We start from the raw sequence: 18,098 nt of genomic DNA on the forward strand, positions 1-18,098 counted from the left end.
ACTCCTTGGAAGGAAAGCTATGACCAAACTAGACAGCATGTTAAAAAGCAGAGACATTACTTTGTCAACAAACGTCCGTCTAGTCAAGGCTATGGTTTTTCCAGTAGTCATGTATGGACGTGAGAGTTAGGACTATAAAGCAAGCTGAGGGCCGAAGAATTGATGCTTCTGAACTGTGGTGTTGGAAAAGCCTTTTGAGAGTCCGTCGGATTGCAAGGAGATCAAACCAGTCCATACTAAAGGACATCAGTCCTGTGTGTTCATTGGAAAGACTGATGTTGAAGTTGAAACTCCAATACTTTGGCCACCTGATGCAAAGAGCTGACTCATCTGAAAAGACCCTGATGCTGGGAAAGATTAAGGGCAGGAGAAGGGGACGATTGAGGATGAGATGGCTGGATGGCATCACCAACTCAATGGACATGAGTTTGGGTAAACTCTGGGAGCTGGTGATGGTCAAGGAGGCCTGGCATGCCACGGTTCATGGGGTCAGAGTTGGACATGACTGAACAGAACTGAATGGATGATGATGTTAAGTATCATTGCATGTGCTTATTTGTCATCTGTAAATCTTTGGTGTTTACAAATTTATTTTTTATTTTTACAGTTCTTTATATATATCCTGGATATTCTTTTGTCAAATATATGCTCCCCAAAGATTGTCCCCAGTGTGACTGCCTCTTAATTTTTCATAGCATATTCCGAATAAGATTTTTATTGGATAACATCTAATTTATTTTCAATGAAGGAAACTTTTGGTGTTGTATACAGGAATTCCTTGTGTAAGCAATGTCACACAGATATTTTTTCCTTTAACTTTTGGTCTGTATTTTAAATAAATTTTGTGTGAAAGAAATTTTTTAAAGGTTTCCCTTTTGTGTGTGTTTGGGGGGATTCAGGTGTCCAATCATTCCAACATCTTAAAATAGCAATCCTCTCCACTGAACTGTCTTATTTTTGTCAAAAATTAATCTGCCATACATATGCGGGTATATTTGTGGACTTTTCTATTTCAGTGATCTATGCATGTATCCTTCTACCAAACACACTGCTATTCTAGGTTTATAATAAAACTTAGAAGTATGTAACTTAATTCATATAATTTTTTTTTTAATTGTGCTGGACATTCTGGTTGCTGTTTTTCCAAAGAGCTCTGAAAGTCAGTTTAGTAATATCAACAAATTATCCTGCTACAATTTTCAATTTGAAATCAATCTATTTGAGGTGACATCACAATAATCAAGACTCTTTCAAGTCATGTATACAGTATAGTTCTGTTTACTTCAGTTCAGTTGCTCAGTCATGTCTGACTCTTTGCGACCCCATTAATCGCAGCACGCCAGGCCTCCCTGTCCATCACCAACTCCCGGAGTTCACTCAGACTCACGTCCATCGAGTCGGTGATGCTATCTAGCCATCTCATCCTCTGTCATCCCCTTCTTCTCCTGCCCCCAATCCCTCCCAGCATCAAAGTCTTTTCCAATGAGTCAACTCTTCACATGAGGTGGCCAAAGTACTGGAGTTTCAGCTTTAGCATCATTCCTTCCAAAGAAATCCCAGGGTTATCTCCTTCAGAATGGACTGGTTGGATCTCCCTGCAGTCCAAGGGACTCTCAAGAGTCTTCTCCAACACCACAGTTCAAAAGTATCAATTCTTCAGCACTCAGCCTTCTTCACAGTCCAACTCTCACATCCATACATGACTACTGGAAAAACCATAGTCTTGACTAGATGGACCTTAGTTGACAAAGTAATGTCTCTGCTTTTGAATATGCTATCTAGGTGTTTACTTAGATCTTTATTTTTTATCAAAATTTGGGGAAGGGTCTTTGGCATAAGTGTGTGGTACACATTTTGGTAGACTTATACCTAATTATTTCAATTCTGGTACTACTGCAAATGTTAACTGTAGAAAAAAAATTTCAAGGTCTAGTAGTTCATTGCCAGTTTATTTACTGATTTCTACATATTTACTTTTAATCTTACAATCTTGTTTAACTCAATTGTAGGAGCTGTTAAGTTTGGGGGATTTTCTACATAAACAATCATATCACCTCTGTATAGGAATAGTTTTATTTTTTAATTTCCAATTTGTATACTCTTCTCTTTCTCATTTTATGAACTGGCTGTCAGTGAGATGTTGAATAGTAGTGAGTGTGGCCTTCCTTGTTTCCCCTTCCTTTGGGAAAAACATTTAGCCTTTTGGACTTCTCTGGTGGCTCAGACAGCAAAGCATCCGCCTACAATGCAAGAGACCCAGGTTCAATCCCTGGGTCACAAAGATCCTCTGGAGAAGGAGATCACAACCCACTCCAGTACTCTTGCCTGGGAAGCCCCATGGATGGAGGAGCCTGGTAGACTACAGTTCATAGGGTCACAAAGAATGGGACACGACTGAGTGACTTCACTTCACTTTGAAGAACAATTGGGACTTTGTAAACACTTTTCAGCTTAAGGAAGCTCTTTTCCATTTCCAGTTTACTGAGTTTTTACTAAGAATGGATATTTAGCTTTGTCAAATGCTTTTGTTTCATTTATTAAGATGATCATATGTGTTTTCTTCTTTAGTCTGTTGACAGGATGATTTACATTTATTGATCTCAAAAGGTTCGATAGACTGCCTATTCCAATATAAAGTTCTCTTGGTCATGATTTAAATCCTTTTTACATATGGCTTAATTCAACCTGCTAATATTTTGTTGCAGATTTTTGCATCTATACCTACGAGAAATAGAAACACAGTTTTCTTTTATGACCAAGGTAATGCATGCCTCTCAACATGAATTTGGAAGTGTTTTGTTGTACAGTACTGTTGGTTTCTTCATTTAATGTTTTTCAGAATTCACAAGTGAAGCTCTTCAGGCCTCCAGGGAAACTTTTAACTACAAAGTAAATTTATTAGATGCACAGTTTTCAGAGTTGAGAAGTAGGTTACCTGCTTCTCAAATTAGTTTAATACTTTCAGGAAGTTGGCTCATTTCATCAAAGTTGCCATATTTATGGAAATAAATTTACTAAAAATACTCCACTATCATTTTCTTACAACCTGAGAGGGAAGAGGGGTTTTCCTTTGCAGTCAGGCTAGAACTTTTTCGATTGATCTTCTCAGGAACAAGTTCTGCTTCCAGTATTTTCAACTCTTTTCTGTCTACAAGTTCACTGATTTATAATTATTTTTATTATTTCCTTGTTCTGCATTCTGTTTATTCTTTTTCTAGTTCCTTATGGTAGAAGTTTAAATCTTGTTATTTTTCTTTCCTAATATGCCAAATTCTCTCCTTTTAGATGCAGTTCCCAAATTTTGATGTTGAATTTTCATTTTCATTCAAGTAATTTCTCATAAAAAGTCTATCTTGATCCATACATATAACATGGAAATGCATTACTTAATATCTATAAACCTAAATTTTTTTTCAGATATTTGTTACCAATATCTGATTTTGTTCAGCTAAGATCAGAGAATTGCATGATTTAAGATTCTTAGCTTGCTAATAATAATTATCTTCTAAATTCTACTGCTGGTTAGGTCACTGGGTTGTGCAGGAAGAAAAACATTACTTTTTTAACACATAAGAACAGATACACAAACAGTCCAAAAGAGACATAATATTATACTGTGGTATTAAAATTTCATAAGGATGATTAGGAAAAAAAAAGTCTAAAAATTCACAGAAGTAGAAGGGCAAAAAATGGCTAAGAAACACTGGATTAGAGGTGTTTCACTATTTTATTTTTCATTTAAGAGCTGATATATTTGTCATACAGCAAAGTGTGAAAAAGTGTAACAGACCCCATATCCCAAGACCCACATTTAATAATGTTTAGAAAAATATACAAATATCTTTTTTTAAAGAAAAATCCAATATATATATAGAGAACAACCCACTCAAATTTCAATCTCTTTCCCCTCCATTTTTTTTTCCACAGAAAGATATTAAATGTTTTCATAAATAATATGTAACATTTTATGCATCATATTAAGCTCTGAAAAGATTCATGATAAAGAAATTAATCAGCTGTTCATATTTTCTTCTGGAATTCTTAAATTTTCAAAGATCCCGGAATATAAGTACTAGAGAAGTGGTATATTGATGTCATACCATAATGTAAATAAAAAAGGAATGTCCTATGTAGTCAAATACCCTTTTACTGATTTCTGATATACATATAAATATACACATATTTTAAAATATTGTTGTTCCTTTAAATCTTTGTATATTAAATCATAGATACTTCATTGATCTCCCAGTTTTTCCCCATGGTAATAAAACTTAAGCTCAGTGGGTACAGAATCTTCTTTCCTGGTACTTTTTCAGTATTTGGTGAGTCTTGGTTGTTTATTTTAAATCTCCTATACTATCCTTTGTGTGAATGCTGTATCTCTACTATAGTTTGCTTTTAGGAAATTCCAGTGTACAATATATAGTAGCTTAAGTTATGGGAGTGGGAATTCTATTTCTATTTCTGAGAATCATCAGTTCTGCCTCTTATGTGCCTAACACATGTACTTTAGCTGTCATCTCTACTGAACAGTCCTACTGAAGTCACTATCTTTTGCTTTACATGCATTAGTAAAAACAATTAAATGTAATAAAGTATCTTATTAACTCACAGTTGAAGTTTATCAAAAAACTTCATTACTCACAAAGGGAAGTGTTCTCTTCTTACAGGGTGTTAAAGATCAAATTACTATACATAAACAGTACAATGTCTTTAAAATTTTAGGTACTTCATAGGTATTGATTCCTTTGTCTTACTTCCTTTCAAATTTCATAGACTTAATCTCTCAAGACATTGGTTTTTGAAGGAGTTTCACTTGCACAGCAAATACTTTCCAAATCATCTAAACCAGCAACTTGTATGCTTCACTGTTGTTGTCTAGTTGCTAAGTTGTATCCAACTCTTTTGCAACCCCTTGGACGCAACCCCTTGGACAGTAGCCCGCCAGGCTCCTTTGTCCATGGGATTTCTCCAGGCAAGAATACTGGAGTGAGTTGCCATTTCCTTCTCTAGGGGCTATTCCTGACCCAGGGATCGAACCCACATCTCCTGTATTGCCAGGCAGATTCTTTACCACAAACCACCAGGAAAGCCCAACTTGTATGCTACCATTTTTTTTTTTTTAATTTGGTGATTTACCTAATCAGGATTATGCTGATTCTGTTAATGACCAAGGTACAGTGAGGAGCACTTGCATTACTTCAAAGTATATGCCTCCTTAAATTTTACACCCTAGGAATCTCCTTTGCTTTACACTAGTCCAGGGCCTTGTAAAAGGCATAAATGGAAAACAATCACATGGCAAAAAGTTTTATATACTGCATATTGTAGCAAAACATTTGTTTTTAGCTGCCTAATATCTATGTTTCTTTTCTGATTTTACAGTGCTATGCTTTTCCTTTAGTGAACAAGCCTATTCCCAACTCTCATTTCACATGGTTCATATGAAACTTCACTTCTCGCCTCAGAGGTGATGTGTCTGACCCATACTTGGCCAGTGTGCCAAATCTCTCTGGCAAAAGGAAAAAGGTACTTATTGTTTAAAGTAAATGAAAAATCCAATGACAGACTAGCTATTTGGGCTCTTGCTATATAAGTTACTTCTCCAGCTCCGTAATTTCTAGACAACTTTTCAAATAGTCTCTTGCTCCCTAGGTGTGGCAAGGAAGAATCTGGGCATCTCAGTGATAATCAAAGATGACTGAATTACTGAAAATCTCAGAATTTTTTATCACCTTCAGTATCAGGGTGAGTTGAGAATCACCACAACCACCACTATGAGAGCTAATATTTATTGAAAATGTGACACTCTCTCTCTATACACACACACACACACACACAACCATACGCAAGTATTTTATATCCATCTAATGAACTTTATAACAATCCCAAGTTAGGCATTTTTATTACTCCCATGGAAAATGCAAAAAAAAAAAGAAAAAAAAAAGCCATAAAGCAACTAAGGCATGGACACATTTGAATTTTGAACCTATACCTGTAAAACCACTTTAATACACTATTTTTTCAGTGAACTATTAAGGGTGAAACTCTCAACACTACAGCAGGATAAGTACTCCAGGGTTTTATTAAGGTTGATTTTAAGAAACATTCTTTTTCGGTAGTGTTTGTATTAGTCACTCAGTTGTGTCCAACTCTTTGCAACCACATACAACTGTAGCCCTCAAGTCTCCTCTGTCCATGGGATTCTCCAGGCACAAATACTGGAGTGCACTGTCATAAACCTGACAAATTTACACATTCCAAGGAATAATTTAGCTTTTGGCTCACTACCCCTATCATAATTAATGATAATTTCAAAAAACGCATATGATCCTTTTGATATCCAAGTTTCTCAATTTCTTGAATTCATTTCTTTCCATAACCTCACGTTCACTTAACTACCATACTCACATTCCAGAAGTCACTAATTACTGTGCTCCTAATATTTTCAATCTCAGTCCCTTACTCTACCTCAACCTCCCAAATTTCCTACCTCTAAGAAATAACAACACATCTTCAACCACACTGCAATCTCAATGGATCATACCATTTCTCCATTGTGCCTGAAACGCCATTTTTTCAATTTGCTCATTACCAAATTACTTTCCATGTCCCTCCTTCATAATCATTCTTTTGATTATGTCAACACTTTCTCCCTTCTCCCTTTTTGTTATATTCATGTGAGAAAATACCAACTTTAAAAATCTGACTGTTTACTCAACAGCAGTACAAAGGCTAAATTGGGAAAAACACAAAACCACATTGACTGATCTCAATTAAATTAACAACCATGGACTTCAAGTAGGCACTTTTAAAGTAATATCCAGCAATCTTTCTAAGTGTCGTCTTCTCATTTCCCTAAATATCTATATTTTCTTTCCTCAATCCATTTTTCCCCAAGAGTTCTTCCCTCTACTTCATGACCTTGCTTCCTATTTACTGAGAAAATACAACAAAAATTTTACATGCTCCCATTAGATATACCAAACTGCAAATACCTAGATCTTTTATAATCTGTCCTTCCTTCCACTGCTATTAATGAACTGTTTACACACCATCTTTAAAACTAACCCTTCTATTTATACACCGAATCTATGGTTCCAGTGACATTCCTCTCACTCCTGCATCATGTCTCTGTTTTTTCTCTACTACATTAGACCATACAAATCTGCAATATTTTCAATCTTTATCCCCGTATTAACAACCCATTTCACTATTCCCTCAGAAAGCAAGACTCCTTAACAGCTGTCTTCGGAACTCATCTTTCTTGCATCATCAACAGACCTAATATATTTAATCACTCCTTCCTAGCTGGGCTTCTTTCTTCACTTGGGTTTATCTACTCTTAGTCATGTTTTCTTACCACTTGACATCTAAATATTAGATTGTTTCAGGGTTCAAATCTCCATTCTTCTATTTGCTACCTTTAAACTTTTCACTTACCTTATTTCACAAAGCTATGAGTAAAAGGGAAGAAGCTGTGATACACAAGATCATTCCAACAAAGATCTAAGTGATTCTAAGGTAAAACTGTTACTACATACTCACAGAAGAGTACCAACCAGAACAAATTCATTAAAACATATCAATATTTCCTACTTAACATACAGCTGAAATTAATTTTACTAAGGGAACAGAATAATTTTATATAGGAAACATTTATACCACTGAGTGACATTCTGATACACTGGGAGACACAACAACGAAAAACTGTTAGGGCACGTATACAAATTTCCTAACCTGTGAAAAATCCCCCACCACTTAAGAGAAAAAACAAAGTCAAAACAAACAACATCAAAATCATCAAAACTCAACCAAATAAAACTACTCTGAGAATAATTAGAAAAAAATAAGATTACTATAAAAAAAAATAAGTGCATCAGTATACAAGTAAGAATGAAAAAGGGCAATATTTGTAACCATAAAAGAAAATTTATATTTAGTATTATAAAATTACTTGATAAAAAATTTATGCAATTATCAAATTATACTTTCTTCAACATATAAATAACAAAGAAAAATTAAGATCATTATTTTAATTGGAAAGAAAATAATTTATTATACGAGGAAGATGATTAAAATACATGTGATAGAGCTCTAATAAACTGATTTAAATGCATATAGATTTAATTTTTAAATACACTTTAAAAGCTATTACGCACAGTTCCATAGTCCAGGTGGTCAATTTCATCTCCACAAAGGTGGAAAGTACTTGAGAGATAAAGGAACCTAAAACACCATAAAAATTCATTAAAAATAATGATTATTAAACAGTTTACTAGTTCTAAAATAACTAAAAGCTAGAACATTTATATTTGGAAAATTAGTGAATCATGTCAGTTCAACAAAATTTTAATTATCTAACAGCATGTAAACTGATTTATAAAATTAAAAAATAAAATATTTAACTGTGTCAATAGAAAAAAGCAACAATTTCAATATCTCGTGCTTTTTGTATCTTTGAGTGATAATGATTAACAACAGAATTTTGCATTGTTTTCATAGTACTATTAGTAGGATTTAGTAAGAAAATCCTACTATTAGTAGGATTAGTAAGAAAAGGGATGCAAAGACTCCAATGCTGTATTTTCCTACTAATAAAAGTTTAGATGGCTAGGGTGATGTCTTGGATCCATGTAATCAGTTTAATGTAACAAAGCAGTATTTAAATTGGTCAGTCCTCAGAATTAATAAGGGAAAATTAGATTCTTGGTCCTGATTCCAGATATTCTCATCTATCAGTTCTAAGATAGAGTCCAGGAATCTTAACGTATAAAAATCCTTTCCTCAGTGGTTCTCAACCTTGGTTGCACATTAGAACCAATACTCGGTGAGGTTTGAAAATATTGATATCTATGCAGAAATCTAGGCCGATTACAACAAAACTCTGGGAAGAAACCCAAGCAACATACTTTTTACTTTATTATTTTTCTTTTTTTTTTAAAGGTCTGCAAGTCATTCTAACATGCAGCCAAATTGAGAACCACTGTTTGGGCAGTTCTGATTATCAGCAGGTCTGGAAACCACTGTTCTTACATACCTACCAGAACTGTTTCTTTCCACTTATTGTGCTACCCTGAGTCAACTTTATGTCTTCTCCTCTCTGTTACTCTTTTCTTAATCTTTTTATTTTGTTTAGAAAATGAAAGGGAAAAAAGATACTTCTACTTGCTATCTCAAGGGAGATTTCAATAATAAAACCTCATATGTCTGCTACTCTTATTTGGAATTCACACTGAAATTCAGTTATTTAAAATTTCAACATATGTACTTTTTATGGGGGTGGGGGGAGGAAACCCTTTTCCCAAATTTTATAATAGGTTATACAGAATGCCTAAACCACATACATCATGAAAGAGAAAGCATTTATGTTACTGAATTAGACTTAGAAAATATATAAATAGAAGAAGCAAGAATAAAATCTGTGTTAAAGCAAATGTATCCATTCTCCACGTACATAAGTTGACCTGATTCACTAACTTTCTCTGGAAAAACTACATAACCTAAAGGATAGCATAGAAAATTCAGCAACAAATATAAAAACCACATAAAAGATGTATTCAAGCAACAGAGATAATTTTAGAAATAATTTCAGTACATTGTAAAAAAAAAAAAATTATTGCATAAGCTGGATCAGTGGGTTGGGGAGAGACAAAACACTTCTAGGAAAATAAAAAAACACTGCCCCAAAAGGATACGACAAGAAAGGATACACTTTGTATGACAGTATTACAGCAGTATTTACGCAGGGATGCTTCTAAAGAAGAACAGCAGAATGCAGTTTAATTTTTTCCTCATATTTCATGTTAGATTTACAAATAATTTTTTTTAAACACACATAGAAAATGGTTTATTTTCATCTGTTCTTCGAAAGTATTTGTAAGACGTCTGACTATACCAGTATACTTTACTACAAAATTCAAATATTCAAGGTGCCTCCCAAAAGGAATAAACATTAGCGTAACTTTCTTTATATAATTTTTTCAGCTTAACCATCAGTAATTTTGGCCAATGTTCTTCCATTATTCTAAAGCAGAAAGATTTAAAACAAAATGAATATAGTTCCACTCATCTTTCTTAAATTGTTGACATAAAATGCTTCATTTTATCATTTTTAATTATCAAATTACTTATGAATTAAACTTACTTATTTGAAAGCTGAAATACTTCATTCCAAAATATACGGACAAATTTCTGTGAGAAGGACAATTAGTAATTAGCAATGCGAATTCTCAGGTCCCACCAAGGGTAACCAACTTGTCCTGACTTGGCAGACATCTTCCCACTGTTAGCAGTAAAAAGTCCAGTATCCTAGAAAACCTCTTATTCACAAGAAAACTAGGAAAACTGATTACCCAAGGCCAAACACCCTTGTAGACCTACTGAATCAGAAATTTTGTGTGGGGGTTAGAGGAAACCCAGTAATCTGTGTTTTATCAAGCTCTCTAGGTGATTATAATACACGTTAAAATTTAAGAAATACTGTTTTTTTCTAAGAAAATAAAGTAAATTAAGAATAATAAAGATACATTGCCCTTATAAAATTCATTCTCTCCAAATTTAATTTTTTACATACAAATGAACTTTACTGCAAAATTGTGCGGTTTAATGAAAATTAACAGCATAGTTAGACAGTCACAGTGATGGATCCTTTAAAAACATTACTCAGGCTGTTATCCCTTCTTAATTTTCTCTCAAGAAAGTCTTGTGCTTTTAGTATGTTATCACCACACTTACCTTTACTAATTTTTAACACTTTTTTTTTCCTTCTTTAGAATCTTGTTTTGGTCTAGCAGATCGAGCAAATTGCTAATATTTAAAAATTAAGGTTTCCTTCACAAACATGAAAGGAATCTTTTCTAAAGAATTATCAAGAACATCCTAATGTAGGATAGGAGCAGAGTTTTTAATTTCTCTATTTGTCTTCCTACTCAGTCATTCGTCAGTATTTCTTGACTGCCTCCTAGTTGTCTATGATCTGGGGGAGAAGCAAAAAATTTTCGCTTTCATTTTATAGTCATTTTTTACACCTATACCTCTGCTCCTTCATTTATTCCACTAATTTCTAGTTTGAAATTGCATAAACTGTGGAAAGCATGATGGCTAATCAATGATACACTGTTATTAAAATTCTTAAACATAAATATGAATTACAATACAATAAAATATAAAATTGAACTACAATGAATCATATCTTCCTTTTAAGGATTCTGATGTACTTCTGGATACTGTATTATCTTTGGTTTAGCATGAGTATATATATTTTAAGTATTAAATAAAATGTTTAGACTTGGATGGATTTTAATAGACTCATTATGCTTATTTTCCAATAAAAATCTAAATAACATTGTCATCTGACTCAAATGTTTGTATTACAAATATTATAACTGAATATTTTCCAGCTGGAATGCAAGCTGTTGAGATTTCCAAAGCATAATATAAAAATTAGTTTTAACTATACCCTTACTGCTATAAACTCAATCTGGAACCAACTAATTTGAAGGATACAACCACCATAGGTTTCCCAAAAAGAACATATCCATTAGCTTCCTTTAACGCTTTGGCCGCTGCTTTTTCATTTGGAAGTCCAATGAAAGCTTGTCCTTTCATGCGACCTTCTTTCATCAAGCGTATATCAAACCTAGCAGTCAAGGAAGAAAGAATGTTTTGATTTGAAGAATGTCAAAGAATTCTGATGAAGTGAATGGGAATGTGTTAAGTTAAAATTCTGCTATTTCAGAATAAAAATGACTCTACTATCTGATTAGCACATTTTTTAGCCTTTCTAAAATTATATTTTATATTGTTTTAAAATTTTTTTCATAAGTAGGTAATATAAGTTTGATGATGTTCTTATCATTTTTTAACTATCATAAAAGTATATATGATTTTAAAAAATCATATTACTTGCAACTATAAAAGTAAATTAATTTTTCTCTCATCCCTTTTTTTAAAAGTTTTATGCAGCCAATTTAATACTGTTTATTCAAGTGACAAAAACAACTATACAACCAAGAATAAAAGGGTTGACAGAAACTATAGAAAAGTAACATGGAATTTCAGAGGAGAAAGGGACCTTATTGATCACCTAGTCAAAAATCACCATTTTACAGACAATGCATACAGAGACTGAGTCAATTCTTCAGTGTTACACTGATAGCTAAAGTTAGGGCCAAAAATACAAACCAGATTTTGCATTCCAAGTTAGTCTATTATTCCCTAGTGTATTCACCTGTCAACAATTCAGGGGAGGAAACTATACTCTAAACTACTTAAAAAACAGGCTATAATTTACAACTAAAATACTGCCTAGCATTTAGCCTATGAGACTAGCAAAAGCATAAAAAGAAATTTTAAGAATCAAAATGTGCAGTTAAATTTTTTTCTAAAAAATTCACAAGACTAGTCCCACAGGAAAGAATTATTAATTTACCATTTTGATGTGTATAGTTTCTCAATACAGAATTATTTTTCCTCTCAAATGCTAATGGAAGGCAATACTGGAAATAGAAAGGATGCATACACATGGTGTGTACATACACACACACACATATGTATACACACACACATGCATATATATACAGGCACACACAATAAAACAACACATTTGTGTGTGACATACATTCATTTACATACACACACACACAAATGTACATATTTTTAAATTTTTTCCACTTATACAAAGGCAACAACAGGAACAACGGTTACCATTTTGCACGTCCAGTAAAATAAACTTTTGGTATCCCAATAAAAAGAGGTATCTGCCACTAATGAGTATAAATGGACATTTTTAAAACACAGTGCATGCCTATATAAAGAAGTACATTGCTCAGGTTAAGATTTTAAAATATTAATTTTACATTAATTAGTCACTTCTCTATCTAACTTCCATTCAAGAGTCTCCCTCCTTACATTTTCTAAGTTTTACTTCTAATTTATATGGCCAAGGTCATACATATTTTAGAATTAACTAATTATAAAATTTCAAAGAATGAAATTCTAACTTCAAACATTACCTTTTAAATCATTTACAATCATATCCTTTTCTTTTGCACTCGTAAAATGTAAGTCTTTCCAACTGAAAGAAGGGAAGCTACCACTACAGGAAGAATCTAAAACACTTGGCTTTAGTATCATATACTCCTGGTTTAGTCATTAAAACACTAGTTTTCAAAATCTAATCTTTGGACCAGCAGCTGTGGCATTATCCACAGGCTTTTCAGAAACACAAATTCATCCATCCTATCTCAGCTTAGAAAACCAAACTTTCTAGGGATGGACCAAGGAAATGGTTTTACTAAACTCTTAGGCAGGTTAAAGTTTGAGAACCACTGCTTTAGGGTTAGGAAAGAAGTCTAGAATTTATGATGAAGCCTGTTTCTATAAATGTTTTATTGGAACTCAGTCATTAATATTCATTTATGTATTGTTTAGAGCTGCTTTCATGCTACAAAGACAAAACTGAGTAGTTGCAACAGGCACTGTAATATTTTAATATAAAAATATTAAATTTTTACTCTCTGTTCATTTAAAAAGAAATTTGCTGAATCCTGATCTAGATGTCTAAAAGATTAATTATGCAACAGATATGAGCAATTTCTTCATATAATTTTAATCACTAAAGGGAATATGATATTTAAAAAGGGTTAATCTCTAACAGATTAAAAACAAAACAAAATTTGAGAATATACATGCCACTTACATTATCCGTTGTGTTTCTGATGAAAAGTCAACATATCTTCCAAAAATAAATTTAAGGTCCTAGAATTTCAACAAAGAAAAGACTAATAAGGAAAACCAGGGGAAAATATGCAAAATAATAAAACAAATTTATAAATTTCAACTTACCTTTTCCTGAACATGTTTAGCTAAATTCTTTACATAAATTCTACAGTTTGGTTCACCAGGTTCATAACTTCTAAAAACTGAGAGTGTTTCCATTTCTTACATAAAAACAAAGCAAGACAAGGATACAAAATTAAGACAGCTTCATCAATTTTTTGAAGAAAAACTTTAACAGAAATCAAATATAACTGCTAAATAGACAAAATAAGCATTAAGAAAATGTTAAAATCATAGAAATTAATGACAATGTTACTAACGGTATAAAAATACCCATTAAGAATCTAAAGTGATAAGTTAAAAAAATTTCAGGCATCTAGAATTACTAAAATGTATCCAATAAAATATTTTTATTAAACCTTAATTTTAATTTATTTGAAAGACTGAGCAAATAAAGATGCTATCAAACATCTGTGTTATTTTCTGATTAAAGTCAATCTCCCTAAGTACCAGACACCAATATATTCAAATGTAAAATAAATTACTCAAGATGTAATTATCAAGTATTTCAGACAAACTGTGGGTTCTGAATCCCTATGTAGCTATTTCTATTCAGTCTCTGAAATGTGTTCCTGACAACTAGATGTTTAAGCAAAAATGCTATTTGGAAGTCTGTTTCCAATTATTATGAAATTATTATGTGTCACATGTCAATCTAAAGCCCCTAAATATTTTTAAATATGCTAAAATAGGAAAAATCCATTAGAAGTAAAAAAACTACCATATTAGGATATAAAATTCATAAACACAGGCTTTTAATTACCAAAGAGTTAAAACTATATTTTTAGACAAACAACTGCTTTGCATACATCTCAGACACAGTATTGTGATGGTCTATCAACTGTATCTTAAATGTAGAATTCCAGACTGTTGGTCACATTGACTTAAGATGTCATATAAAAGTCTCAGAAATGAAAACATTCTTCCAAACAAATATACTCTGGGAACATTGTATTGAGCGATACTTTCTTCCCTATAAAGTGTGAGCACTAAAAACCAAAAGTGATGATTAAAAACATTTAACTGAAGTTATGTCTTGAAGTACATGCTTTAGTTATGATAAATAACATGAAGAGATTTGTTTTGCTTCTGAAGGGCCAAAGAAATGTAAAATAGAAAGTAAGTTCTGGTTTATTTGATGAAATTACCTTCTCGAGAAATTCTGCCCTTTTCCAACTCCCTTCTAGAAATACACTCCGATGGCATTTCATCAGAGTCATCTTTAATCTCCTCTGTGATGTTCAAATTTGGTTGGGGGAAGATTTTTCCAAATCCTATATTAGATGCATCAGCTTCAGTAGCAGGTAAGTCTAGAGTTAACATTGACATTAGCTATTAAAAATCTCCCCTTCAAAATAGTTTTTCTTCTCCATTTTTAATTTTTAAGATATCTTCTAGCACTAAACCTCTTTAGTGCTTTTCTCAATGCTTTGAAACGGGTGAGCAAACTTTTTCTATAAAGGTTCAAACAGTAAATATTGTAGGTTTTGCAGGCCATATGGTTTTTATTATGACTATTCAACTCTGCCACTATAACATGAAAATCATAAAAAAAGACATTTCCATTTGAGGATACTTTAAAAAAAGAAAAAAATCCATCCATTATACCTCTCCCCACCAAAAAACAAAAAAACAAAGGTCAATACTAATGGTGGTCCTACAAGAGGTCAGGAAAAATATGTATTTGCACACTTACTCAATTGGGAAAATTAAAATAATTATAAATTTTTAATTCACAACATAGCAATATAATGAATTTCATTCAGAAAACATCAATTTTAGATTCAGTGAAAGTTAAACTGATTTGGGGTAGAGGGTTGAAAAGGACAGGATTAAACATGTAGTAGAAAAATTCCCAGTTATACTACCTAAAAAGGCAAACAAAACCTTAAAAAAGCTATGAAAATGATGCAAACATGCCACATTTGCATGCCACATTTAGGATCATAAAAGTCTCCTAGTGTGGAAAAACTTTTGTTTCAAGAGATCTTCTGTGGCCTGAAGGCATCAGGAAGAAAAGAACCTTTAAAACTGTTTTCATTGTTTATTCACCATTATTCTACATTGATGCAGAATGGGATGACTGCCACGCCCTCAATAAGGTCTAAGTCTGAGTAAATTATGCTTAAAAAATTAAGAAATTTGTGTCAAAGCATCACTAGCCATCAAATACAGACACTGAAACCAAAAAAAAGAGCTATCTGTAAAGGCAACGTGTTCTCACTACCATTAGAGAGACAAGACTTAAAACCACCTATTCATTCAGTACATCTGCAACACTTACTACAACTCTACCCTATATTCATACAAGGGCTTTTAAAGATATATGTACAAAAATGTACATATCGGAATTTCTGTAATAATAAAAAAATGAAAACTTCAACTTCTATCATTAGAATTTAATGAAATATTGACTTAACTCTACCATGGAGTGTAATGCAGCCTCAAAAAGTAACCTATGATGATTATTTAAAAAAAAAAAGAGAGAAAATAAAATGTTTACACACAAGCATAGGATGATCTGGAAGGACTATCTTCATATCAAATTACTAACAATGCTTATCTCTAAGTAGTCAAACAGGGAAAAGTGGGGTTTGAGGTGTCAACTTTTTAAAATTTCACAGGCTTCTGTTCTGACTATATTTTCTATAGGCTGGTATTATTTCTAAAATTTAAAAATTAAAAGAATAAAGAAATGCCACTGTAGTATATCAAAATAATGTTTAAAATAAGGAGGAAAAAATCTATATCATCAGTATATTATCTTTAAAGTTAAGAATGGTATCTTGTTTAACAACCTTCCGTGTCTTTTGGATTAAAAAAAAATTTCATACAAGATTTCACAGCTTGTTTTCCTAACCAGTAATTCAACTGTACTAATAAAACCACAGAGCATCACACATTTAGTAAGCAATGAAAAATAATTCAATACAAGAAACATCACTATTATATTTTTTAAGTAAATAAACATCAGCAAAAACCAGACTAAATTTCACCCTAGAGTTCATTACTAGTAAAAGGTAACACATTTAGCACCAATTTTAGTTTTACTTAAAAAGTTTAAAATGAATAGTATTCCATGACACTAACTAAGGAAGACCTAATTGCACATTTTAAATATACTCACATATACTAAACACAGAAGCATATAAAATTTAATTCTAATACAAAAAACTGATTGAGAAAAATTTTTACATAGCATGTTAAAGAACTAGAATATGCTTACCACAATTTTCTTCTTCACAATTCTGTTGCTTTTCTAAATCTTTCTTAAATGCAGCTTGCATGTCAGTAGATATATGGAATTCAATTTTTTTATTACCTACAGGTTGTGGTTGGTCAAATACATCCGAAGGTAACAACACTGGATGTAAACTGCTGTTTATAAACAATCATAGCATTACTTTGTAATTGCAAACAATTTTGAGAAAAACATTATTTCATATTAACTTTAAATTTAAAAAGCTAATAAAACACACTAGAGGCACTGAACAAAGTAAATTACATTTAATACTTCAAAAATCCTACTTCTCATATGGATATTATTAAATTCTTAGTTTAGACAGGTAAGGAGTTTGAGATTAAAGGATGTTAAATAATTGCATAAAGTCAGTCAGACAAGAGACAGAACTTTAGGACTACTGATTCTAAACATCAGGATATTGGCCAATATGCAAAAAAGTTCATTCTATGTATAATGTAAGCATTTTATGCACTGTATTCTATATACTACATATAATAAATCTATGCTGGCCAATGGAGTAGCCATAGGCCACAAGTGGCTAATAAGCACTTGAAATCTTGCTTATGTTCTAATCCGTATTTATGTTCTAAGTACAAAATATACACCAGAGTTTGACAACTTTGTGTGGAAAAAAAGAAATGTAAAACATTTCAATAGTGTTTTATATTAATTGTATTTTGAAATAACAGTTCAGGTATAACTGGTTAAATAAAATACATTACTAAAATAAATTTCATCTTTTAATGTAGTCACTGGAAAATTTAATTGGTTCATATTACAGCTGACCTTTGAACAACTCAAGAGGTTAGGGGCCCTGACCCCAGCAGTCAAAAACCTGTATGTATATAACTTTGTCAACATTCCATATCCATGGTTCCTCTGTATTCATGGATCCATATCTGTGGACTTAACCAACCTCGGATCATGTAGTACGGTAGTATTTACTGAAAAAATCTGCATACAAGTGGACCCACACAGTTAAAACCCATGTTGTTTAAGGGTGAACTATATT

General features: G+C 32.3%; 1 protein-coding gene across 1 annotated transcript in view; it reads right to left on the reverse strand.

Annotated features, from left to right (window-relative positions):
• Positions 1–18,098, reverse strand: part of RNPC3 (RNA binding region (RNP1, RRM) containing 3) — an 89,770-nt gene that overhangs the window by 53,850 nt on the left and 17,822 nt on the right. Inside the window, exons 9-16 of the mRNA XM_052636574.1 lie at positions 17,069–17,220; positions 14,991–15,152; positions 13,849–13,943; positions 13,703–13,761; positions 11,509–11,641; positions 10,738–10,809; positions 10,148–10,194; positions 8,163–8,229 (exon numbers count right to left, since the gene is read on the reverse strand). Of these exons, the coding sequence (XP_052492534.1) occupies positions 10,750–10,809; positions 11,509–11,641; positions 13,703–13,761; positions 13,849–13,943; positions 14,991–15,152; positions 17,069–17,220 (661 nt within the window). The 3' untranslated portion in view covers positions 8,163–8,229; positions 10,148–10,194; positions 10,738–10,749. The remainder of the gene's footprint in view (positions 1–8,162; positions 8,230–10,147; positions 10,195–10,737; positions 10,810–11,508; positions 11,642–13,702; positions 13,762–13,848; positions 13,944–14,990; positions 15,153–17,068; positions 17,221–18,098) is intronic.

Source organism: Budorcas taxicolor, chromosome 3 (genome assembly GCF_023091745.1).
Source record: "Budorcas taxicolor isolate Tak-1 chromosome 3, Takin1.1, whole genome shotgun sequence".
Taxonomy (NCBI): domain Eukaryota; kingdom Metazoa; phylum Chordata; class Mammalia; order Artiodactyla; family Bovidae; genus Budorcas; species Budorcas taxicolor.